The sequence below is a fragment of the Amblyomma mixtum genome, chromosome 7, assembly GCF_055824585.1.
Source record: "Amblyomma mixtum isolate Tamu chromosome 7, ASM5582458v1, whole genome shotgun sequence".
NCBI classification, from domain to species: domain Eukaryota; kingdom Metazoa; phylum Arthropoda; class Arachnida; order Ixodida; family Ixodidae; genus Amblyomma; species Amblyomma mixtum.
In genome coordinates, this window is record NC_143018.1 from 138811785 (window position 1) to 138839198 (window position 27414).

Genomic DNA, 27414 nt, shown 5'->3' on the forward strand with positions numbered 1-27414 from the left:
TATTGCGAAATACCCAGGTTTTCGCAATAAAGCCTTAGTTGTGAGTTCAGCGCTTGTCCTGTCGTTGCCTTTACTCTTGTCTCTAGTTTATTGTGCGCTGTTTTGCAGCGATGTAAGTGCAACCGTGGCCATGGGACGAGGTAGCCGCTTTATTTACCATACTCACTGATATTTTGCCTTTTCTTTAGCTTGGGCCGTAGTTTGTAGTCATAGGTTGTTTGCATTCGAAGAATCTATCCTTTGACTGCACATTTAATCGTTGAGTTCTCGCAGGTATCTTTGGCGACTCTGCACTTCTTGATCAGACATGGCCCTTACTGTCCGCAACCGGCACCTCACTGCACTGACGAACGCACAGCTGGATCAGCTAAACACTGCGAGGTCTCGCTATGGTGAACACACCTACTACCAGGTGAGACGCAGCCGCATCTGTTCTGTTCGTGCTGAGGCGCCTAAGGAAACGCTGCTGGCACAAATTCTTGCCACATCTTTATTTAAATCGTAGTTTAGCGCGTCTTTGAGCGCCAATTTATAAAAAGAGAAAACAGGAATAGTGCCTCCATAAGTAAGCCAAACCTCCTCCACCCACTCTGCGACGGTCGTATTTTAAACTCCAACTTCCACGCAATGGTTCGTGCGGTCAGTGTAAACTATTGTGCTCCACAAGTTTTTCCTTTTGTGTTTCAAGCTCATGGCATTACCTCAGCGACACTTGCCGCGACACCAAAACCACACGCAGTACAAGAGCACTGCACATAGAGTAAACACTGCAACTAAACCAATTTCCAATTTAAACGAAATTTTTTAAACAATTTAGCGAAAACTACTTACCTCTGTGCGTTGCTTCACACCAAGCCAATGAATAACCAAAAAAAAATAGCCGACGATAACGTTACTTCCTAATGCGAAATTTGAGATCAGCTCCTCAGCTGTTCCAGCTTTTGATAGATTGAGGCAAAGAATTCGAGCAAGACATGTATGTACAATTAAAGACAACTTGATATTTTTCACCCATGTTCCTTCTTCAGGAAAAACTGCACCAACAGTTCTTTATTGTCAAGAAGGAAGCTTTGTGGACGGAAAAATAGATGTATATATGCTTGACTTGCTGCACAACTGCCTGGTTCTCAAAGACGATGTCTGCGTAAATATTTCGCGAGGTTGGCACAGCTGTGGGAGCCGTTACGAGCTTGAGGAACGGGATGTCCTCCCACATAGGTGATAAGAAATTCTCGCCTCTCTTTATATTTGCATTAAAGACACCACCCACCGTGCCACCCTGGCAGGTGGCAGCGTTTCTGACACAACGTTGTCAATGCCAAAGCATGCAGCGCACATCTGTCACCAGCTTAAAGCACGGTTGTCGAGTCCACTGTTCCAAGAGGAAAGATATGCGCCTTCCCTCTGGTTCAGGTGTCCACCGACATGTGTGAGAGAGATACTTCGCATTTCCTTTCCTCAAAAACCAATTTATAAATTTTACCCTCTGCTTTCCAAGCCCGCTCTATTGGTTTCGCAGCTGTGGGAGACAGTTACTGCGCATTTCCTTTCCTCAAAAAAAAAAATACCGAAGGCACTTTGGAAATTCTAAAATGTGCTTGGCGAAAACCTAGAGGTCAACCCACTAACGCTTCCCCGAACCGCTTGGTGCGGATTCACTGGGCCGCTTCGCAGCCATGGCTCTCACTCATTCGACTGCAACGACACGTCCGGCGAAGGAGCGGCGGTGTAGCCACCCGCCTTGGTGTAGCTGCCACCGCCGATGCGCGCGCGCTCCTTCTACCGCTACTGTGTGACGTCACGGTCGCTATGCACAGCTGCGCCTTCCATTGGCGCGCCGGTTGCTAAAGAGGGGAGGAGGTTCCGATTTTACTTTCTCCTCTCCAAGCTCCCGCTCCACTGCCTAAGAGCTGCGCGCGCTCTTAAAGTTTGCGGGCTGATGAAGCTCCACATAATGGAATGAATGACGTGTTTGTCTAGGAAGTCCGTGCATGATTAAGTTATTTTCCTCAAATCCGCATCCCGCATGCTATTGCCTATGACTGCGCATCTATGTTACCCTTCAGGCGATTTACCGTGGAAGCATGTCGCATCAAGTCGCCCAAACATTTAAACGTCTTAATTATAGCCTTACACTTCGAAATATTTATTTCACAGCCGGGACATAAATGATAGGCTTTTGTACCCCTGTCACTCGGATAAAGTAAATGTCAGTATGATGAGGGAGCAGCTGCGCGGCACAATCTGAACACGTAAGGGCTCAGCGCTATTCAAGTAGAACAAATGTGGTAGAAAGACACAATCACCGTGATAACTTTCATACACAGTGCCGCGCACAATCTGGTGTACGAAGCAGAGCTATACTGAAAGAGATGCTATATAGGTGCAAGTGCTGTGCCAGAAAGATCGCCGTACAGAGAACGAGCGCTTCTCCAAACCCACTCCGGAGAGCAATCTCGTCACACTTTGGCTCGGCTCCAAACACTGCACCCCTGCTTTCAGACGGGCGCCCATACGGTGGAAACATGACGATGAGCGCACGCAGTAAATCATTGAAGCGTTCTGTTTTCATTTCACCAGAAAAACAGCAGCCTGAGCATACCTTATTTTCCATTTACAAGAAAAAAACACGATTACCTTTGAGCCTAGTACTGCTTCAAAATTAAACAGCGCTAACTTTTGAGACGAATACACTGATAGACATGACAGGACGGGCGCTGACTCCAAATATAGTTGGAGTCAGCGCCCGTCCTGTCATGTCTATCTGTGTATTCGTCTGAAAAGTTAGCGCTGTTTAATTTTGAAGAAAGGAATATGCATCCACCATCTAGCCCCTCAACGTGCTTTACCTAGTACGGCTGTCCGGAGGTTCTGTACAAGGTTGTGAACCGGGAAACAGTGTCGGCAATATCAGATGGGCTCCTGGATTCAGGGTCACCTCACTAAGCACCATCTATGCATGAAAGGTTTTTGCTCACAGGTTCACTTTACAAGGGTTTTCTCTTCTGAAGGGTTTTCTTAACATTAACATTGTTAGTCGTTGATGCAGTTCCACGTGTAGGGTATGAGTTTTCGCCAGTTTATTTCGCAACAGGAATCAACAGGAATCCTCAGAAGCGAGACAGCGTCGTGTTTGGCTAATTCCTTCGTCCTGCCTCATTTGCGCTTTGCCCTCAACTCTTTAGTTTTATTAGTGCAGCGTAAAAGAAATTATTTTTGTGGCACTGGCCGCAGTATGCGCTCTGGTAGGGGTCAGTGCAATGCAGTAGACATAGTCGGCTTTCCAGCACATTCGCTGTCAACTTACCTAGTAAGCTTACCGGTACGCCAAAATTTCGCGCACAGTTTCGGCGTGGCCATGATTCAGGAAAAATGCTCCGGAGGAGTGCCAGCATCATCTAGCCCGATGCCGGGCTATTTTCGCGCTCGCCAGCTGTGGGCACAACTGCCACGCACTAAACTATCGTCGTTGCACTGAATCCTTGACACGAGCCTTTCGCCGATATTCCAGGCACTGATTCAGGCCGAGTCAGGCAGGTCAGTGCATCGCGAATGCGGAGGTCCGAGGGACATGCGCATGGTAGCCGTGCACTTCATACCACCTCGAAGTCCGTCGTCTCTGTCCAGCAAAAATGGCAAATGAGCAGACTGAACATGTGTGTAGTACTGTTCTCGAAAAACGTTGTCAATTTTCTTCCCAGTTTGGTGCCAGTCCTACAAAGTGACTCTTCCAGAGTTAAATGTAGTAGCACCAAGGGGTGCCTGAAAGACTGGCTGTGGCAGAGACGGTTTTCTCTTCTAGACCACTCGTCGCGGAAGAGGCGGCTATCGCTGCGGGCATCGCCTTTACAGACGCTACTGCCATAGTAAGGGACTCGAAGTTGGCAATCAGCAATTCGGCTAGAGGCAGGGTCTCCGGTTTTGCCGCGAAAATACTCACAGAAGTAAGAGGCTCTCGTCTCTTGACACATAGTGAACTCATATGGACCCCTGCTCACGCGGGAAATCCGGGAGAAGAGGCTGCCCACCAACACGCTCGAGAATTAGCCGGCCGAGCGGTTGCGCAGTCAGGAACCGGAACCTTTCGGTGAGCAGCTCACATCACACCAAGAACTCACTGCACATTACAAAGCATTAAGAAGAACACTCCCACCACCCCATAAAGCACTGACCAGACAATAACAGGCCATCTCGAGACAACTGCAGACGGGGACTGTACCCAACCCAAACTACATATCTAAATTCCTGAACAAGGATATAAATCCCTCCTGCCGCTTTTGCGGCGAGAAAGATGCGACGACATTCACTACAAGGCCGTGGAAAGGGCCGGCGTCGCCAAAGGTCTCCATGGCCAAAGGCACGCTAACTAACTTGCCTTAATCACCTACCCTTATGCGTCATAAAGTTTTGTCAGCCTGGGCCAAGCACATTTTAGAATTTCCAAAGTGTCTGCGGTTTTTTTTTTGAGGAAATGGAATGCGCAGTATCTGTCTCCCACAGCTGCGAAACTAATAGATGGTTGGTTTAGGTTGGTTTATGGGGTTTAACGTCCCAAAGCGACTAAGGCTATGAGAGACGCCGTAGTGGAGGGCTCCGGAAATTTCGACCACCTGGGGTTCTTTAACGTGCACTGACATCGCACAGTACACGGGCCTCTAGAATTTCTTCTCCAAAGAAATTCTAGCCGCCGCGGCCGGTATCGAACCCGCGTCTTTTGGGTCACCAGCCGAGCACCATAGCCGCTGAGCCACCGCGGCGGCGAAACTAATAGAGCGAAGGCTTGGAGAGCAGAAGGTAAAATTTCTAAATTGGTTTTTGAGGAAAAGAAGTACACCTGAACCAGAGGGAAGGCGCATAACTGCCCTCGTGGAACAGTGGACACCTTAATTGTGCTTTAAGCTACATGGCGGTATTGACAGATGTGCACTGCATGCTTTCGCATTGACAGCGTTCTCTCAGCAAAGCTGCCACCTGCCAGGTTGGCATGGTGGGTAGGAACTTTAATGAAGATATAATAACAAGCGGGAATTTCTTATCACTTATGCGGGGTAACATCCAGTTCCTCTTGCTCGGCTCCCACAGCTGTGACATCCTCGCGAAATACTTCCGCAGACCTCGTCCTTGAGAACCAGGCATTGGTGAAGCATGTCGAGCATTCGAGCATATATCCATCTATTTCTCCATCCACAAAGCCTCCTTCATGACAATCAAGAACTGTTAGTGGAGTGTTTCTTGATGAAGGAATCTGTGGGAAAAATGAAACGTTGCCGGTAATTTTACATACATGTCTTGCTGGAATTCTTTGCCTCAATCTGTCGAAAAGCTGAAACAGCTGAATAGCTGCACTAAAATTTAGCATTAGGAAGTAAGTAATCGTCGGCAATTTTTTTTTCTCTGGTGCGCAGCACACGCCAACCAACAGAGATTAACTAAAGAGAATGATAATGCGGTAGTACGGATTCATAGTTCTGATGACATGATTTTTAGAAATCCGAACTCAGGACGAAAGTCTCGCCATTCATTTTATTCCTGGCTTTCTGCACTCCTAACGACAAGCGTTGTGCTCACGTGAGCATATCAGTCATACTGCTAGCAATGCGACAAGCTACGCAAAAATTTTACGTGGAAATTGCTTCGAAATAAGAGACGCTGACACTGTCACTGACACGGGAAGAACCAGCGTTATTGCGTTGTGCGTCTTTTTACAGCTAGTCGGTTTGGCCAATGTAGCCAGATGACCACAGCGTAACCCGCTACATATCGATATATCTTTCCGTTCTCAAGGAAAATAGAGTAGTTGTAGATTAGTTGCAGTTGTGAAATTGTAGAGTAGAGTGTAGTAGACCAGAGTATAGTAGAGACAAATAGACACATAAATGAAAGTCTAGGGCAGTTATTGGAACGGTTTACAGTATGTAAGCCTGGATGGCGCCCGCCTGATGGGTGTAGACCAGCGCTGACTTCCCAAATGATCAACAGTATCGGGTGCATGTTTGACCGGATTGGTTTTTGTCATCATATGGTTCGTCTTACCTGGCTTCGGGCATCGGTAGATGTGAAATGCTGCGATCTTGTGAGCTAGGCGCTGTAGCCGGCCGCCGTGGTGCAGCAGTTTTCCCGTCTTCACCTCTAAGTCCCTTGTCGAACTTGAGGGCAGAGCGAGCATAATGGCTCGGACTTGGCTCCGTTCTTGATACTCGATGTTCGCGTCTCTTAGCCGAAATTATCGTTTTTCGGATATATTGCCGATTACTTCGTAGGGTGGTGCCGTCTTCTTTCTTAAGCAGGCAGGGCCACGATGCTACTTGATGTGTCCATCCGGAGTCGTCCTCATTACGTACCACGTCTACCCTTGGGCGCAGAGGAAATGGCTAGCCTAGGTTCTTGTATTTGCTTCTTGACCTCCACTGCAGGCTGGACCTCGAAATGAGGGAGGTGTCCCCGCAATAGTCCTCCCATTAGTAGTTCAGCTGGCATTCAACCACTTCCAAAAGCAGATAAACGATAGTTCAGAAGGCCGACCCAAAAAAGTTCTTGAGCATATTTGAACTACTTCAGGAGACGCTTGACGATCTGAACTTGTTCGGCAAGGCCATTTGGCTCGACGAAATCTCAGGCTGGATACGATATGATTTAAATAACATAGTCAGACAATGTCGCGAATTGCACGCAAGTGTAACTACGGCTCCCAGCGCTATCATATAGGAATGCCATGCCGAGCAAAAATCGTTTCGAGCTTCTTGAGTACGCTCTCACTTGAAGTCTGCGCAAGACATTCCACGTCAAGGTGATTTGAGTACGCGTCATAGAAGATTAAGTAGGAATCTCCTCAATGGTAATAGAGATCGATTCCAACTGTTTCCCATGAAAAAGCGCTGCAGGGCTTTAGATGACTTTTTATTCGGGTTGATGGTTTTGCGAAATGGCAGCACAAGTTGCACTTTGAAGTCGTGTCCTCCATCAGTTTTTCACATCACCAAGCGGGCCTTCAGTTTGATTTTATTTGCAACAAGATGCCTTTCATGATGGCGTTGCAGCATCTCCTTATGTATTGCCTTCAATATTTCATCAATGTAGGATAACTCTGATTTGATACTGACGCAATGGACAGTTAATTTATCAAGGTGCAAGTCTCTCATTGCTTGTTGGCGTCTGCAATTCTTGCTTCGTTTTTTCACTTAAGATGCTCACCACTATTTGCATCGCATGAATTTTAGCGTCTTCCCCTTCGTTAGGCGCTAGGCGAAGCTGCTTTCAGGGATAAAGCACTGGCTAATAGCAGCACTTTCCGGCGAGAACAGGAAGTAATATTTAAATCCAACCAGTAGCAAAAACAAAGTCGCTGCAAACGAGGCGGTATTTAGACGGTGTCCTCCTATCCTAACGCCAACAATCTGATGATCAGTTTCCACAGTTACTCAGGGTCAGCTACTCACTATGAAAATCTTTCTCATCCAAAAGTAATTCTAACCATAATTTTGATCTGGTTCTAACTTGTTTGGGCGGCTGTGAGCGCCCGTAAAGCATATGACACCGGTCGCCAGTCCTAAAAACGTCTTTGAAATAGTGCGGCTTCGACTCATGTGCGCTAATCTTGGTCAGCTATCGCTGGTAAAATACTGCCAGGGTGAGTGTTGCTGTCGCCAAAAGGCTCTTCCACGCTTTCTCATGCACGTTGTTCCATTCGAAGCACGTGTCCTTTCGAATTAAACTCCGCAGAGCTTTCGCCCTTTCCGAGAAACAGGGAATGCACGTCGCAAAGTAATTCACTGCTCCCAAAAACCTTTTGCGCCCCATGTTTGAACGATGGGGTTGAAAGCCGGCAACACACTGAATGAGATCTTCATCCGGCTTGAGTCCTTGCCTCGTGAATATATCTGCAAGGAATACGGTTTATTTGACAACAAAGATAAACTCTTTTTTCAGGGTGTATCCAGCTTCTCAACTCGCCTTGAGTACGACCCTTAAACGACTGTCTTGCTCGGGCTCTGTGGCGGCCCAGATCAGTACCTACGATATATATACTTTCACACCCGGCAGCCCCTCCAGTCTACGACAGATTTCCCTTTGAAATACTTCTGATGCGGGGCTTAAACCAGATGGCAATCTCAGGAACCTGCACTGTCAGTACGGTGCACTGAAGATGCGGTTTTTGGACTGTTCTTGGTCTAATGATATCTGATAAAACCCATGCATTGTGCCAAGTTTACTAAAACAAGTGGCGCCAGCGACCTCGGTTTTCATATCCTCTCTTTTACGATGTTCACACCTGTCGCACTTCATGTTTTCGTTGATATACCGCGGGGCCATGCAGACGCGAATGTCGCCGCTCTTCTTTTCAATAACAACAACAGAAAATGTTGCAGATCGCTGCGGCGACCCACATTGGGTAAATGCGAAAGCATTGACGCCTGTTCCACATTTGTCACCTCTGTGTGATTCACTTGAGACTCTTGACTTGGGACTTCCGCGTGTCAGGCGACTGGGGTTCTCTTCACGTCCGCTTTGAAGCACACTTCAAACGCCTCGCTTTGGCATGTTTCCGGAGACAAGTGTTCAGTGACTGGGGTTCCTTCCACTTGTGTTCCGAAACACGTTTCAAACACTTCACTTCAGTATTACTTTCTGGACGTGCCCTCACATGTTTCGTTTTTTCAGATGTTTTGGTGGAATTTTAAGACATGTCGTCTGATGACGTAGACACTTCATGACCGCAAATGCAGCAGCGCGCACGCAATGACCTAAATAGGTATCGCACCATACGGCTCATACGGAAGGAAGCCGCGCACTATGCGCCGACAAGCCAATGTCTGACTCAAGCAGGGAGCGCCTGAAGCGGAGGAAAAGTCAAGCTCTGTGCTTCTTATCTTTTTTTCCACGCACTACCTCGCCTCATATGAGCGAGTCTCTTATGGTTCCACAAATTGCAAGGTTCTGCTTTTATCTGTACATCTCGCAGAAATTTGTCAAATATTGCACCCTCTTGCTGGATACGGGAACGAGAAACGTGCCTCTCAAGGCCAAGTTCTGCTGCGGTGCGCAGTAGTCCTCAAATGTTTGAATGGGGACGGAGTAATCCTGCTGTTGCGCTGACGTGAGCGAAAACATATTTGAAGACGTCGATGGCCTCTTGAGGGGCTATGTCCAAAAATACCGCAACCGTTTCCAAACTCGAGTGTTCCTTGCATTATGCCTTGACATAAAAGTAGATGCGTTGCTTGAATTCCTTCCAATTCTCCGATACGTTGTTGTAAAAACGAGCGGACCAGGAAGGGTTTCTATCGTTCGTTGTTCCACAGTTGCTGCCTCGACGCATCATTCAAGAGCTCCTGCCTAGGTCAGGTTGCGCCCCACTTCATACGACATGCCTCGAATTGCAAGACGCTGACTCTATGCCTGACGCAGAAGAACAACCTTTATTACGGTTCGCTTCCTTACATACCCCGTAGGCCTTGCCACTGTGGTAACACGACCGCAGAGTTACGCACTTTATATCGATGCACAAATCACCTTTTCTCTATTCTAAAACATTTCAAGCACAGACATGTACAGTAACATACGGTGGACATGTGTTTTCAAAATATTATAGGAAATTTCATTGCTTTCAGAGACGTGCCAATGCCCACGAGCGAAATGCACGGCGGGTGGCGGTGCAGTGATGAACAGAAATTTCCGGGACGCGTACTCGCGGAAACATATCATGGAAACAACTTCAAAAAAAGTGTCCTCGCTACCCACTCAGTTGGTATTTTTTTCAAGAAGATAGAGCATGTATGTTTCCTTATTCTTCTCTGCTTTTGACTAAACTTTTTAGCCCTGCCACCCATAAATGAAATTTGTTCCACGAACTTTCATCCGTCTACATCTGTCCATACCTGCACATGTTATGGGGCACAAATTACAGCATTGCAAGCCGCTCTCAGCAAGCGTCACCACTCTTCCTGTTTTGTCGAGAGATGTACGCCTTTCATTAGTACCAAAACAATTCTACCGCGGGCATTTTTGTGCGCGCTGTCTTTGTTGTGTCCACAAGCAGCGGAAAAGTATTTCATATATTTCCAAATGCTCTTTCCTCCTCCAGGAGAACGGCGAGTCGACCACGAAAAAATATATGTATGGAATGGTCGAGGCGTTTTATTATGGAAATATGGGCATTGACTTCGCCATGAGGGTAGGAAAGGGGTAAGTGCAGCTCTTGGTGCTCCACCGAAATCACTGCGACGTTAATATGAGAAGTACTAAGCTAAATGTCTTGGTTCTATAAACGAATTAGCTGTAATAGCGGTCAATCGACCACTCTCAGCACGTAAGCTTATATTCTGCAACCAAAGTTTCGGATGGTAATTCAGTTCAGTTCAGTTCAGTGCATTTATTTCAGTCATGTACAATGGCTGAGGAGAAAGGAAAAAAAGCCGCGCACGCGGCTTGACAAAGCTCCCATCTCCCGTAGCGGCTTGGCACGGCGATGACAGACAGCAGTAAAACAATAACAAGAGAATGCATGAAATAACAAATATGTACAATATCTTCATAACAGATCACCAGAAAAGTCTCGGTACTGTTACACACACGAAAATGATAGTTTAATCACGGCACATGGACACTTTGTTTATTTTACAGTTGGATATGATTCATTCTTTTGTAAGAACATATTTCTGACAGCGTTATATGAAACGGAAAGAATGGATTGATTAGTGAAAGCGTTACTATTAAGGAAAGATGGCAACACATACCTGAGAGTTTGAAAACCGTAATTTGTGCGTGGACAAGGTACATACCAATATTCGTAGTGTCTTGTGTTGTGAACAGCGGTATTTTCCCGTAGATTCGCAAGGTCAGCAAAAAATGTGGTGTCACTATGTACCTGAGATTTGTACTGCTGAATTGGTAGCACGACTGTGCTGCTTCACTGTCGGTATCAATCAATCCTTATTTCTGTTTGCACATGCAAACTGGGGATGGTGAGAAAAAAGCAGTGAATGATACACCGCTTGACGGGTCTCACCATCCTTTACAAGTCTGCAGGTGGCACGAGGCGAAAAAAAGAAAACACTGCTAAAAGTGGATACGGATAAGGAAACAGATATCCACAATCGGCAGCAATAATTGCAGTAAAAGACTGTGAGGTTATTACACAGAGGGGCATAGCACACGCGGACACTTTGCATCACTATACTAATAAATAATTACTAATAACTAATAAACTAATTACGCAGTTTTGACATGATTGCCTATCTTACCACCTCATGGCACAGCACATAAGCGCAAACTGGGCAAAAAAACACCAGATTGAAAGCGCGCTCACTGGATGGTAAAGGCATGCATTAGTGGAACGGCAAGCTGTGCTAGTTTGAAGAAATGTACATGACGCGCGGAATCTGTGCACCCCTGCTTGCGTTGTCCGCGTTTTCTGGAGCAGTTAGCCATTTCCGAAGATGAGGGTAAAGGCATGATGCAATTATTTTCACTTGTTTTGGCCATAGGTGAGCTGAACTTTGTAAACCAAGTACAGTAGCCTTTAGTAATACGTTTTTCAAGTCACTTACAATTTTGAAAATCTACAAAAGCCTGAGATTGACGAGTAATACACGATCAAGAAACAAGATTGTGCATCTAGGGTGAAAGCACGTCTCAAGCACTATAGCATTACTAGGATTGCTAGATGCTAAAAATACCATTCTCTGTGAGACAGAAACGGACTGGCAAATACGAGCACAAACTGTGTGCTCAGGGTGATTATGGCGGTCTCTATTGTGAATCTGTTCGGGGCCATGTTACTTTATTGACGACCTAAGGGAGAACCGAAGTATGCTACATGTCCAACATTCTTGGAGAAAAAATTTGAAGATTAGGAAATTTTAAAGTGCTGATATAAAATTTTTGAAGATAATTTTGCATTCTTTCGACGGGTACCAAAGTTTTCTTTTGGTAGTCCTTCCGTCGCTCGGATCGAGCAATTAAGACCGCCGTAATAACCGGTTCTCGGGCGCCTGTGACGAACACCAAAGCTTTAGTACGGAAAAATGCAAGCCCGCCGACAGGAGATCTGCGGGTGTGTTGAGTGTTACAAAAATACGCTCATGAACCCTTTCCCATTCAAAAATTCCTTCGCTGGGATTGTTGGGTATGGTACTTACAGACTTCTGGATAATCAGAAACTTGAAGCCCTGAAAGAGCAGCCTGGTCCGTCGTACATGGTGGTCGCAATCAATCCAACCTGGCTACCCGCGGCTACTCGGTGTCGATGCACCTCAGAAAAAAAAAAGTGGGATGCGGCTTCCCAGGATCATCAGCGAAGGCAGTTCTGGCCAGCAGGAACGCTGCGACCTCGGCTCCTGATTACCGCCTGCTTGAGTTAATCCTACTCTCCCAGGAAGCATCCTCGCTTTTGTTCCACGCCCTAGCAAGGCTTTGAAAATTGAAAAAAAAATATTTTAAAGAGTATTCGCTCCGCAGAATCTTACCAATGCAGAAATGCAACGAGGTATTGAGGAGGTATTGAGGAAGATTACCGGGAAACACAAATAAGGAATATCTGATTATGCTCACGCTATGCTAGATAAGCCCCCAACCCAGGGGGCCTAGCGTCAATTTTTTAACTAGATAACGTGTTGGGTGGCTGGTTTGCCAAGATTTTCTGTAGGCAACAGTGGTCAAGGACCAACAGATGGAAACAAAGACGAGTACAGATCGTCCGAAAGGCGTCTCGAAGCGATTGATGGCGTCTTGCCAGCGCGTGTTCTACTCAACAGCAACAGAGATGTACTGGATTTTAGTAAAAAAACAAATTTTTGGGTAATTTTCACTTTTTTTCGTTGGACCTGTCTCTTTGCTCATGTGCGGAGAAAGTGTGTGAACCCGCATTTCGAGAGCTAAGACTGCACTTGATGTCTAACCTACTTTGCATCTCTCTTTTCGCTGGCGTCAAATCAAGGTAAACGAGATGCATTTACTGATATCTCCTAAATTCTCATCACACCCTTCGGGCATTCAAGGGACATTTGGTTCCACGGCTTGAAAAGAAAAACGGGGATCTGCAGCCGATTCTGCAGCCTAAGTGCCATTGGAAATCAGATAATACTCTCACTCCTTCAATGATGCTGCTTTTCAACACTTTCTTTGCAACAAGCAAGTTTAAACGACCTTTAAAGGAGGTCACTTAGCCCAACTCGCATTCCTGGGCCCAGAGGCCAAAGATATCTCTGATTTCTAGCAGTTAATTTTGATAATAAGTAATTTTGTTATGGATAAGATAGTTAAAGTAGCCGAAGAGTTGTGCACAAATCTACACGGTAGCGAATGTAATCATCAAGTTACTGAGGGAGGCAGTCGAGCACAGCAATGGGACATCCCTACAGTAACGAAGGATGAAGTAAAGAACCCGTTGGGAACAATGCAGAAGGGGAAAGCAGCTGGTGAGGATTAGGTAACAGCAGATTTGATGGAGGACGGTGCGGAGATTGTGCTCCAAAAACTAGCCGCCCTGTATACGCAATGCCTTGTGACCTCGAGAGTACCAGAAGCTTGGAAGTACGCTAACATTATCTTAATACATAAGAAAGGAGACGTGGAGGACTTGAAATATTACAGAACGATCAGCTTACTGTTCGTTGCCTACTAGGTATTTACTAAAATAATTGCACTTAGAGTCAGGACAACCTTAGACTTCAGTCAACCAAATGAACAGGCAGGCTTTCGAAAGGGATACTCGACAATACATCGCATTCACACTATCAATCAGGTGATAGAGAAATGCACAGAATATAACCAACCCCTATATATATATCCTTTATTGCTTATGATAAAGCATTTGACTAAGTGGAAAAGTCACCTGTCATGCAAGCATTACGAAACCAGGGTGTGGAAGAGTGATATGCAAATAGTAGAAGGTATTTATAAAGATTGCACAGCTACTACAGTTCTCCATAAAGTCAGCAATCAAATTACAATACGGAGAGGTGTCAGGCACGGAGACACGATCTCGCCAATGCTATTCACCGCTTGCTTACCGGAGGTACTCTGGACCCTGATATGGGAAGGGGTGGTGATAAGCGTTAATGGAGAATACCTGAGTAATTTGCGATTCGCTGCTGACATTGCCTTGCTAAGTCACGCAGGACAAGAACTACAAAGCATGATCAATGAGGTAGCCAGGCAGAGCAGAACGGTGGGGCTAAAATTTAACATGCAGAAAACCAAAGTAATGTTCAACAGTCTAGCAAGGGAACAGCAGTTGGCAGTTGGTAGCGAGGTGCTGGAAGTGGTAAGAGAATATGTCTACTGAGGGCAGGTAGTGACCGCAGATCCGGATCATGAGAGGGAAATAACTAGAAGAATAAGAATGGGGTGGAGCCCATATGGCAGGTTCTCTCAGACCATGAATGGCAGTTTGCCAATATCCCTCAAGAGAAAAGTATACAACAGCTGTATCCGGTAGTTCTTACCGGTACTCACCTATCAGGTAGATATGTGGAGGCTAACAAAGAGGGTTCAGCTTAAGTTAAGGACAACGCTGCGAGCTATGGAAGGCAAAATGATAGGTTTAACGTTAAGAGATCGGAAGAGCGTGGTGTGGGTGAGGAAACAAACGCGGGTTAATGATATCCTAGTTGAAATCAAGAGGAAAAAATGGGCTTGGGGAGGGCATGTAATGCGAAGGCAAGATAACCGCTGGTCCTTACGGGTAACGGAGTGGGTTCCAAGAGAAGGGAAACGTAGAAGGGGAGGGCAGAAAGTTAGGGTTAATTGGAGAGACATGGGAGAGGCCTTTGCCCTGCAGTGGGTGTAGTCAGGCTGATGATGATGATGATGATGATGAATTGTGTTACAGCAGGCAGTCTGATCTGCAAGTGTGTGCTAATTGTGCGCGATAAGACATTCATGGATATTTCGCAAGCAATGTGAGGACAGCTCTAGAGGAAAAAACTTCTGGACCTAAAAATGCACAATACTTGTTTGTGTTCAGGAGAACACAGGAGAACACCTAGACACGGGAAAATATTTCTTATGGCTCTTGAGAAACCGAACGTTTTTCATCTCAGTAAACATTACCTCTAAGGCCGAGATAACGAGGTCCGCGTTAGCGTTTAGAAGTTTCTCTGGAAGCTCGCGTTGCTAATCGTTACCACGAAGGTCTTTTACAAAACTGCCGTTTCAAAGCATGGTTCCGCACTACCGTGCTTTGAAGGCGAGGCCAGAGCGTCTGAGATCAAATGAGCCTTTGCCCCATGCTCACGGCTTCGTAATAAGCTGGGTAGCAACGAGACGCTGTCGGGACACTCAAAACGCCTCTAAAGAATTCATCGGCGCTGATCATCTGGCGGTACCCAAAATGCAATATCATCATGAGCCTGACTATGCTCACTGAAGGACCAAAGCCTGTCCCATATTTTTCCAATAAACTGCCCCGTGCCAGAACAGTTTGCAACGGTACTACACACCGCATAGCCTCAGCTTGTCTTCTTCTGGAATTCAGTCGAAAAAGGGAACAGCGCATACACAGGTCTAGGTAAAGACGAACGACCGAGCTGCTGACTAACAAGACCAGCTTATTCGAAGATGCGCACAGAATAAGTTGACTTGAGGTCAATTACCAGTTGATCAGTAAACAGCAGGGGTGATGTTATGGGCCGAAAAAAGCCATCATGTTATATAAACTATAAAAGCGATAAACTTTTATGACTGACGATCCGGCCTGAAACAAATGGACGATAAAGCATAGACTTCCATTTTTGAGCTCATGTGTGACTCCGGTTCTCTACGAGATACCGCTATCATAAGGAGCATCCTATATTGGAAAGACGGGAAGATCCATCAACGTCCGTCTGCGGGAAGATCCGAACTTGCTCGAGCCTGGCACAGGCAGCAGCTTGACTGTTCACTGTAAGAAATGCTCCTGCCTTCCAGCCTTCGGCAGGACGAAGATTTTAAGTTGATATGCCGAAAAACGCACACCAAAAGTTCATGAAGCACATCTGATTCGAAACTACGGCGCCACATGTCTCAGCAGCTCGTCCACAGACCTACTAACCAAAAAGACAGCCTGCCTGCAAAAGAAGAAATCTCTCCTTCCTGAGAACATTTATAGCATGTAAATTATTCTTTTTTAGCCTCTTATTCCTTTCACACCTTTTACCGAACCTCCAACCCCTAAGATGCACGGTCCATTTGTCGCCACATATCTTGTTGCTTCCAGTTTTCATTTGTCACTCTGTCTACATTCTAAGACCGTCTTACTTTGTCCAAATTTTATTGCATTTATGAATTGTGCAATTATGTCTCCTTCATTCAGCCCTTTACACCGCCCCTGAAGTGGACTGGTCAGCTGGCAACTCGCATCAAGCTACTTATTCTATGAAAATTTTCTAATAAAATTCAGCTGTTAGTCAGCGCCTCTCCCACGTCCTGTGTTCGCACTGTTCTTTTTTATGCGACGTTACACCAACTAACCCACACTAGCACCGTCGCGAATGCAGTCCGTTACACTTGATGACCATCGGTTATCCTGCCTTCGAAGCTCATTTCGCCTCTTTGATTTCGACTATGATGCTAATAAACTGCGTTTATTCCTTGACGTACTCTGCCCTCTATCTCTCTGTTAACATTGCACCTACTATTTTCCTTGCTATACCTTTTGCGTCGTCCTAAATTTAAGTTGAACACTTTCTTTAGCCTTCAGATTTCTGCCGCATAGGTGAGTGCCGGTAAGACGCAGCTGTTCAATGTTTTTTAAGGCGAAAGCCTTTAATGTCTCATCGTTGTAAGCAGCAGTTGTCGACAGAGAATGTCACGCTTTTCAGTTGGTCGAAACGGTCGTGACGTCACAGTGCGCCAATTTCAAACGGGACCAATTGTACTTTGGCTAGTAACCATGCAACCAATTGAAGGGACCATATAGTGATGCTCCAAGTAAGTGGGACTGAGCTTAGTTAATTGCCTAATTGCCCAATTAGCCTAATTAACTTCTCTAGTCAGGCCATATAAATAAATAAAACCTCGTAAGAAATTGGTCGAGCACGGGAATCGAACCCCGGTCTTCGGAGTGCGAGACGAGCATGCTATCCACTCCGCCATCCCAGCTCGATGGTTTGGAATGAACAAAGGCACGTCTAGTGAATACGGTGTCTTCGCTCACTGCCATCCTCCTCACTTCCCTTCCGGCGAGGTTTAGGTGTCCACCGAGATATGAGCGAGAAATACATTTCCTTTCCTCAAAAACCAATTTACCGACGAGCGAGGCGTAGAACCGAATGGGCGATGGCGTTCTATGGACTCCCTGGCAGCGTTGCAAGACGCTCTCGCGTTCCACTCTTAGAGGCGAAGCTTAACATCTTAACCACACATCAGTGACCGCACTTTAGGTCAAAAAAGTGCACCCCCCCCCCCCCCCCCCCCTGAATTTTGACGGGTGTCCACCGAGATATGTGAGAGAGTTACTGCGTAATTTTCTTTCCTCAAATACAATTTTCATTTTCTTCATTACGGGCCATCTTCGTCTTTCTTCTTTCACTCCCACTTCCTCCGTTCTTCTACGGTGCGGTTCAGGTGTCCACCGAGATGACAAGAGATTTACTGCGCCATTTCCTTTCCTCAAAAACTGTTGCGTTGAAACGGCAAGGCATCGCGCCGAACGGGTGGTGGCGTTCCGTGGGCTCCCTGGCAGCGCTACAACACTGTGTCGCGTTCTACTCCTAAAGGCGAAGCTTAAGCTTAATTAGCAGTTAATTAGTATTCTGGCATTAATCAGTAATTAACCATTAATTAGTGATTTGTCATCACTTAGTAATTAGTACTCAATTACATGTGACGCCACCAGTGCCACAGAAGCACTGAAAGTGGTGCGGAAAACGCTTTCGCCTCTACGCACTTTAGACAGTCAAAGTGCCCCCTGAATTTTTTCTCTTGAGGGATGTTGGTAAACTCTATTAATTGTATGAGAGAACCAGCCAGATACGCTCCACCACATTCCTAATCTTCTCGAAATTATAAGCTTTATATATGAGAAGGAAGAGAGTATGCGCGATTCCATCAAACGCTTTGAGGAAATCTAACAGTACGAACTTAACGACTTGCTTGCGAAGTTTAAATTATGGGCAAGTTTTAAATCTATTCACTGCATGATAACCTACTTCAGAACGTCAGAACGTATATTGGCTCGGACTGAGGGGATTATTAAGCTTGGTTAAGATAGTCATGACGCAGCTATATAAGCATACTCCATAATTTTCTATTTCCTTAACCGAAGTATTTTTAAACGATACAGGTACTCCATTATGCATACAAATTCCTCTCTTTATTCCTTTTTTTGAAAGAACTCTGAATTACGCATACTTTTTAGGTTTTACTGTGTTCTTCTAGTCGTTCACAGCCCAAGGAAGTGAAGCCTTCGACAAGTTCTCACATCCACGCGAGCGGACCAGTCAAGCCTGAAAACTATGTTCTCGAAGTATTAGGTTCCACTTCACTGCGAATAACTTACGAGGTGTAGCATAATAAAAAGTCAAGAAAATACCACACTATGCCTTATTAACCACGCGTCTACATGCGTGTCTCATTGCAGGTTTTACATGAAGATGAGAAACGTCGAAGATATCGCCTACTACGACTACCGGTACCCGAAGTCTCCTGGCAGCACAGAAGCACTATGTATGAGAAAATACCATGTAGCCGACAACGCTTTGCCTGTGCCTACAACGGACAATTTCGTTCTGCCGGGATTTCGCATTATAAGCATCTATGTTGATGATAAAACGGAGTATATGGTAGGTACCAGTTACGACCCTCTGCAGCAACCGGCTAGAAGTGCGACGTTTGCAACCAGGACGGTCCCTAACAAATTTCAACGAGAAAATGAGTCGCCTTGGTTGATGAAGCAGCAGTGAAGGCAATTTGTGTAATACTGAAAGCCATTTCTCAAGCGGTGGGAGACGGTTTCGTTCAGGTTAGCGGATCTATGGCGCTGCTGTGGACAGATGCCAAAACCGCAAACTACGATGGTGCTTGCAGGTCTGTCACCTTTACGTGCAGCTGTCACATAGGAAGTATTATTATCAATGTCTGGCATCTGTTGACAACCTTCAGTGGAAAATGTTTTTTTTATCGCCTTGGCAAAAATGTCAGTCTATTCCGTTGTAAAGCTGTAAGAACAAATTGCACCCCATTCATTCATTCCTCAACCTCTATTTGAAAGATTTGCTTGAGTCTAAGACAGATGGCTTAAGTTTGACAGGACTCCAGACGCCGAAATGATACCCAGCAGAGCATTGAGGACACAGGTTGTCCGCACTTCTTGTCTTTGGACATGCAATGTGGAGGCGGAACGGGACCGGAGTATTGCCTTGCCGGGGCAGTCCCTGATAAGAGAACGCAGATCAGCGTTGAGGTTAGCAGAGCAATTGCAGCTACAGGAATAGCAAAGCGTGTTCTTGGACGGCTCATAACCTACCAATTTTTTTAGTTTTCCTTAGGGAGGGACGCAGTGCTGAGCTTCTTTGGAATTAAAAATATAAAATTGTTTTCCGAGAAAAGTAAATGGCGCAATAGCTGTCTCACATTTCAGTGGACACCTGAACTATGGCGTGAATGAAGGGAGGAAGGAGAGAGTGAAAGAGAAAAGCAGGAAAAGGTGCCGTAGTGGAGGGCTCTGGAATAATCGAGAGCCCTTGAAGATCTTTAACTTGCACTGGAATCGCACAGCGCACGGGCGTCTCTTGCGTTTCTCCTTCATTGAAACGCAGCTGCAGGGGCTAGGCTCAAACAAGGGACTCTGAGTGAGTATCCGAGCTTGCTCCGCAGCTTTCTCCTAGTGGCTACCCAACGCTGCAGCCGCGTTCGATGGAAGCGAAATGCAAAAGGCGGGTGTGTGCTGTCTATTGCCATTGCAGGTTCAAGCCACCAAGGTGGTCAAAATATTACTGCGAAAGCTTTCTATGTTTCATGACATCAAAAAGCCGTCACCAGAAATTGTCCGCAGACCGTGCCCGCAGGTCGTGCCACGAAGTGCCGGCAGATAGCGTCCGTAAATTGTTTGTGTAGGAAGTATTGTGTAATGTCGATATAGTATGTAGTAATGCAAGTGAATAAATGGTTATAACGAATACAGTAAAACGTCGTAACATGAAACTTGATATAACAACCTGTAACGTGACATTGAATTGCTTATAATACTGGGTATAACGTAGTGTCGTAGCATGTCATAACTAGAAACCGCATATAACGAACTTTTGGATATAACGAGGTGTTTTAGTATGTAACTAGAAACCATAATTAACGAAGTGTCATTGGACACAGGATGACTTGCCAAATGTTCATATTAAGAAACTGTCACATGACGTAGACTGGCTTGCAAAAAAATTGTCATGACATAGGACGACTCGGAAAAATAAGTGGACATCATCAAAACGTGACGTCATATAGAATGACTTGCACAAAAGTTGACGCCATCAAAATGCCATGTCATATTTCATCACCTGCAAAAAGAAGTTGGCTTCATTAAGAAAGAGTACAAGAAAATCAACTAGCACCACAAAATAAGCACGTAATAAGCAGCCACTGAGGCTCAGTGGTTATGGCGTTCAGTTGCTGACCTGAAAGACGGGGGTTCGGTCCCGTCTATGGAGGTCAAAATTTTGATGTGGGCAAAATTTCAGAAACTCATGTGCTCTGCGATGTCAGTGCACGTGCAAAAACACCAGGTGGTCGAACTTTCCGCGGTCCTTCACTATGGCTTACAAGGGTAGACGTGCAGGCTAGTTGGTGAACCATGATTCTTTAAAACAGCGCAAAAGACAGGGACACAAATAGAAAAGACACACACAGCGCGGACTTACATCTAAATTTATTCATGGAAAATACATGTATATATACATATGGCAAGATGCGCGAAAGCGGCGAACTGGTAAAATGCGCCAAAAAATTAAAAAAAAAACCTCATGACGTGTCGCACGCTTTGCCATGTACGCCCGTTCTTTTTCAGACAGCGCGACAGAAGGGGTGCTGACGCAAAGGTCGCCCAGAGCTGATGTCCTTTGGGCCTCAGTTATTAAGGCGGAAGCCTTTAATGTCTCATCGTTGTAAGCAGCAGTTGTCGACAGAAAATGTCACGCTTTTCAATTGGTGGAAACGGTCGTGACGTAACAGTGCGCGAATTTCAAACGGGGGCAATTGTACTTTGGCTAGTAACCATGCAACCACTTCAAGGGATCGTATAGTGATGCTCCAATTAAGTGGAACTGAGCTTAGTTAATTGCTTAATTACCCAATTAGCCTAATTAGCTTTACTAGTCAGGCCATATAAATAAATAAAAACCGATTAAGAAATTGGTCTAGCTCAGGAATCGAACCCCGGTCTTCGGCGTGAGAGACGAGCATGCTATCCACTCCGCCATGCCAGCTCGATGGTTTGGAATGAACAAAGGCGCGTCTAGTGCACACGGTGTCTTCACTCACTCTCATCCTCCTCCATTCCCTTCCCGCGAGGTTTAGGTGTCCAACAAATGAGAGACAGATACATTTCCTTTCCTCAAAAACCAATTTACTGACGAGCGAGGCGTAGAACCGAATGGGCGATGGCGTTCTATGGACTCCTTGGCAGCGTTGCAAGACGCTGTCGTGTTCCACTCTTAGGGGCATCAGTGACCACACTTTAGGTCAGAAAAGTGCCCCCCCCCCTGAATTTTATGAGACAGTTACTGCGTAATTTCCTTTCCTCAAATACAATTTTCATTTTCTTCATTACGGCTCCTCTTTATCTATCTTCTTTCACTCCCACTTCCTCCCTTCCTCTACGGTGCGGTTCAGGTGTCCACCGAGATTACAGAGAATTACTGCGCCATTTCCTTTCCTCAAAAAGCGTTGCGTTCTAAGGGCAAGGCATCGCGCTGAACGGGTGGTGTTCCGTGGACTCCCTGGCAGCGCTGCAACGCGCTGTCGCGTTCCACTCCTAAAGGCGAAGCTTAAGCGTAATTAATTAGCACTTAATTAGTATTCAGGTATTAATCAGTAATTAACCATTAATAAGTGATTTGTCATCACTTAGTAATTAGTAGTCAATTATATGTGACGCCACATGTGCCACAGAAACAGCGGAGGTGGTGCGGAAATCGCTTCCGCCTCTACCCACTTTAGACAGTCAAAGTGCCCCCTGAATTTTTTCCCTCGTGGTTCGGTCCTTGCTTCTTCTGAAAGTTCGGCACTTATGAAACATCGGTTTACACACTTCCTCATTTTCTTTTGTGCATTCAGAGCAGTGAAGCGGCAGGTTGCGGTCTTTGGAGGTAGCCAAATCATTTTTGTGTTCCCTTAATCTGTCGTTGAGGCAACGCCCTGTTTGTCCAACATATATTTTTCCACAAGATAGCGGAAGTTCATAAACTATTCCTTCAGTGCAATCTACATACCTGTTTTGATGATTTTTCTTTCATGCAATCATTGGCTTTGTCACGGGAAAACTCATGCGACTAAGGATGGAGAGCTTACACGGGGCGGAAAAGGCTACGCGAACGTCTGAACGCTGCGCTAGCTTCTTTAGGTTGTGCGAGAATGTATGCATATAGGGAATCACTGCCGTCTTTTTCTGCTTCCTTGATGATACTGTCTCGGGGTAATGTTCGCCTTTTTGTTCGTGCTTGAGCAAGGCCTCTGCGACAGATATCTGTAAATGCTTCGTTTAGCCTACTGACGTTAGCCTGAACGACTGCCGAGCGAAACTGTAGCCTTGTAAGTGCTCACAAGATTTTTTCAGGGCGTTCTGGAAACATGAATTAACAATAGCTCTCTTAACCAGTTTGGAATGCGCTGATTGAAATTGAAGTAGTGGCTTGTTAGATCGGGGTTCATATGCCCAACACACGTGGTTGTCAGTAAATACAATCTTTAGATCTAAAAAGCGAATTGTTCCATCTTCCGGAAGTTCGTGCGTCAGAGTTAATGGTTTAAGACCCTCACGAAAAATGGTGAGTGTAATAAAAACATCATCCTCGTAAAATCCAGAGCTGATGATAAGAATCACTAAAAAGTCATCTACAAATCTAAAAACTTTAAAAACATTGGTTCCTTCAAGACTGTCGCGCAGTAGTCGGTCATATTTGGGTAAAAGTAAATCACAAAGAATAGGAGCAATGCAGGAACCAACGCAAATTCCTTCTTTTTGGAGATAAAAGCTGTCTTCCCACTTCGCGAAAGTTGCATTTAGATAAAAAGTTAAAAGTTCTAAAAAAGCACCAACCGATATTCCTGCAGAATTCTAGAAAGCCACCACTCCAAGTTGATCAATGCACTCCTCAATGCACTCTAACAATTTATCGTTGGGGAGGGAATAATATAAGTTTTAATGTCAGTTGACAGAAGGCTCCTTTGCTCGCCTCTGCGGCCTCGCACGCTCGGGCTAAGCGTTGCACTTTTCTGATCGTGGAGCCCGAAATTGCGCGCTAAGCTCCCTCAGCTCCCGCGCTTGGTCACTTTGGTTCGAAGGCTACTAACGCACCACGCTGCTCATAACTTTTTTTTTTTCGTTAGATCAGAAGCCTTTGGGGAATACTCACAAACCGCGTGAGAAGAGGCATCTTATCGCGTAATTTCGGGTTCCCCTGAAAAGGAAACTGCAACGCGTGCTACAGTGATTGCGAAGCGGCATCGGGGAGCAACACGGAGAGAAACGCCCCGGTAACGAGCGTGCTGTCCACGCGGTGATCGGGCACAAGACAAAAAGGCAATCAAGCTGTGCCCCAGCTCCGGTCAGCCGCCTTAAACCTCGAGAGAGCATTGTGTGACACCCGATGACTGCGGCAGACGGGGTTATGGTTTTTGTATTCGTGTTAAGTCTTCGGAGCCTGTACAGCCTCACACAGACTTAACACGGATGGTGGAGCGCGTGGCCTGGACTCCCACCTGCGCCGCGAAGCGGTAGTCATCGGGCGCAAGGCAATGCTGTCTCTATGTTTACGGTGGCTGACAATAGCCCGTGCGAACCACGGCAGCCTAGCGCGCAATTTCTGGTTTCTGCAATAACTAAACTGTAAAGAGTGTTGACGCGGACGTGAAAGCCGCATCAGCGATCAAAAAGTGCAGAAATGCCCCCTTGACGAGCGCGTTCTCCACGCCACAATCAGGCACAAGCGGAAAAGCAGCTGAAGTAACCTGCGCCGCTGCGATGATTCAAAATATAAAGTGATATCACTCATTAGTTTATTATGACGGAGTTTGTATGTTTGTAGTTAGAGTGTTGCAAATTCGGGTAGCAATTTTGTGACAAGGAAAGAAGGTTTTGAGTGTCCTTCTTAGATTCTGTGGTCAGCTTTTCTTGTTTCTATGGAAAATAAATGTTTTCTCCAGTTTTAAATTGAGAAAATTTTACTGTGATCGGCCAATTTTTGTTGTTTTCAAATTTTCCGAGCGTCTACGCGCTTTCAACAGCCGTGGCACTCATTTTCGCCGTGATTCTCCCTACTTAACTCTAAAACCAAGTTTGAAATTCGGCCCATGTTTCATTGACAGCTTCTGCCAAATAAAAAAACAATAAATTGTCTTGATCTATCGTCGAAGTCAGCCACTTTGATGCTAAATTTGAAGTTTCTCCGAGAGTTTGCTGCGCAAGCGTCCGTACAACGCGAGCATATTTGCGAATTGCTGCAAAGGATCTAGTCTTGTGCGATTCGCACGTGTTTTGTTCTGACTTCTTTAATGTTTTTTCATCCTGAGATAATTTAGAACGAATGCTTTTCATTTCGCCACGGAAAGCTTCTTGCTCACAACGTATTCATATAAAGGCTTCCATTATTTGGTCGAATATGTCAGTAGAGCAGGTGTTAGCAGAGTAATTTTCTTCGACGCCACCTGCCAAGGTTAGTAACTTATGGATGACACTGAGGAAGTTGTATGAAAGTGCTAAAAAACACTGCCGACACGGCAGCTTAAGCAACGTACGATGGCTGGTGCGCTTTGCAAATGGTGGGTAGCGATAAGTTATCTGCGCAACAAATAGGCGACGTAAGTGAGAGGACGAGGCCATCGCTTCCGTGCTACCACGCCTGTTACAGGTGACGGATGGTAGAGTGGTCCCTTCATCTCATTCACCGATTGGCGACGTAGCAGTAGATATGCCGATATACGGGCGTTGTGATTGGGGGAAGCGGTTCGAGGTGCGCATGCGCCACATTTAGGCAGAGAGCAGAGTCGTTGCAGGTGGAACGGTCCGAGGCAGCTCACACCTACAGCACTGTTGGCCGAGGGGCGAGGCGTATTGGGCTTAGTCAGTCGGTCTGAGCCCGGCAGGGAAGTGGATCCCATTCATGGGTTGCAAGAACAAGGACAGCCGGTGCTGGGCGCTATGGCTGCGCTTGGGAACTTGACTGTACCCCACCCGGGTGTCCGATTTCGGCGGCCATGTAAGAGCATTATAAGTGCCCTCACGCGAATGGACCAAGTCGCGGCGCTCTATCCTACTTTCCCGTCACATTCATCGCGGGAGGATAGAACGAGCCGTCCCTGCGAGCGTGCTTTTTTTTTAGCTGCCATCGAAAAAAAACACGGCGGGTCCTATTGGACCACCACACCGGTTATTCGTCAAGTATTCGAACAGGCAGAGCAGAACGGTGCGACTAAAAGTTAACACGCAGGAAACAAAAGTAATGTGGAACAGTCTAGCAAGGAAAATGCACTTTGGAATTGGTAGCGAGGTGCTGGAAATGGTAATGGAATATGTTTTCTTAGGGCAGGTAATGACCGCTGATCCGGAACTGAAGAGGGAAATAGCTAGAAGTTAAGAATAGGGTGGGGCGCATAAAGCAAGTTCTCTCAGATCATGAACGAAAGTTAACCAATATCCGTTTATAAAAAAGTATACAGCAGCTGCATATTAGCGGTACTCATGTATGCGGCAGCAATATGCAGGCTAACAAAAAGGATTAACCTTAGGTTGAAGATAACGCAGCGAGCTATGGAAAGAAAATGATAGATATAACGTTAAGAGATCGGAAGTGGGCGGAGTAGGTGAGGAAACAAACGCGGATTAATGACATCCTAGTTGAAATCAACACGAAGAAATGGGCCTGGGCAGAGCACGCAATCTGAAAGCAAGATACCAGGTGGTACTTAATGGCAACGGAGTGGATTCCAAGAGAAGGAAAGCGTAGCAGCGGGCGGCAGTGTGTTGGGTTGGCGGATGAGATTAAGAAGTTTGCGGGGATACCGTGCCCGCACTGGCAAATGGTCCATTTGGAGAGGCATGGGAGACACATTTGCCCTGGAGTGGGTGCAATCAGGCTGATGGCAATAGCGAAGGTTCGGAAAGCTGAATGCGTTCGTTTCGACTAATTTGCAGTGTTCTCTATTACATCCATTTTAATAATTGAACTACTGCAAATTTTCGAATATCTCTGACCCATAAAAAATTCCCTATCACAGGAGGTAGCAAACCGAAAATCAAAATTTTATGCACCCAAAAAAACAGCATGAAGGATCTGGTTTTTTGACAGCTAATCTTGAAGGTACTGGTGAAAGTAAGCAGTTCCTCATCAAAAAAATTTCGTGCACTCCTATCAAGCTTCTTCACATACGAGAGACAAGGAGTCTACACTGGCCGGCAGGTGCACATTGCTATCAGTAGGTTGCTATATCTGGAATATCCTGACATTAAAAATGTATGCGAGCGCTCTGTAGCAGAGAATAAAGGACTACAATGCTTATATTTTAATTGAAAATACTGCAGCCCCAATCTAGGGGTTATAGCAGGAGTGGGTACATAAAATGTGGAACAATTCCACGCATACAAGGGTACAATACAGGCATTACAAATATAAACGCTGAAAAACAACAACATACAATGCTACGACTGAATTGCCGACGCAAAATCAGAGATTCATAATGCACGAATCTTACCATGCAAAGAATTCCAGCGCTCCACAGTGCGTGGAAGGAAGGAAGGAAGGAAGGAAGGAAGGAAGGAAGGAAGGAAGGAAGGAAGGAAGGAAGGAAGGAAGGAAGGAAGGAAGGAAGGAAGGAAGGAAGGAAGGGAAAACTTTATTTACACAAATGGTTTTTCCTGCGATTTGGGGGCATCTTCAGAGACGTCTTGGTTCTACCCCCAGGAGCCTTCTCTGTCGAAGTCGTCCGCCTCTAATCAGTGGTCGGTTGCCCTCAGTCCAGGGCTCCGCTGGCCACTGCCGCCCGTTGAGCTCGCTGTACCAGACCTTTTTGGTATTCGCAGCGGTCGCTGGACAGCAGAGTCTCCCACTGCTCCGCACTCGGGTTTTGTATTTTGGGGACCACGTCTATGTTTTGGCAGGCCCATGTGATGTGGTATAGTGTAAGTTTTTCGTCGCACCAGGGACATTTGTTCGTGTATATCGTAGGGTGCATTTTGTTTAGTATATGTAGGTTTGGGAAAGAGCCTGTTTGTAATTGTCTCCAATTTGTAAT

General features: G+C 45.8%; 1 protein-coding gene across 1 annotated transcript in view; it reads left to right on the plus strand.

The window, feature by feature from the left end:
* Positions 1-307: 307 nt before the first annotated feature.
* LOC149337696 (uncharacterized) overlaps positions 308-27414 on the plus strand; it is a 327912-nt gene continuing 300805 nt past the window's right edge. Inside the window, exons 1-3 of the mRNA XM_089554495.1 lie at positions 308-412; positions 10082-10182; positions 18560-18761. Coding sequence (XP_089410621.1) covers positions 308-412; positions 10082-10182; positions 18560-18761 — 408 coding nt within the window. The remainder of the gene's footprint in view (positions 413-10081; positions 10183-18559; positions 18762-27414) is intronic.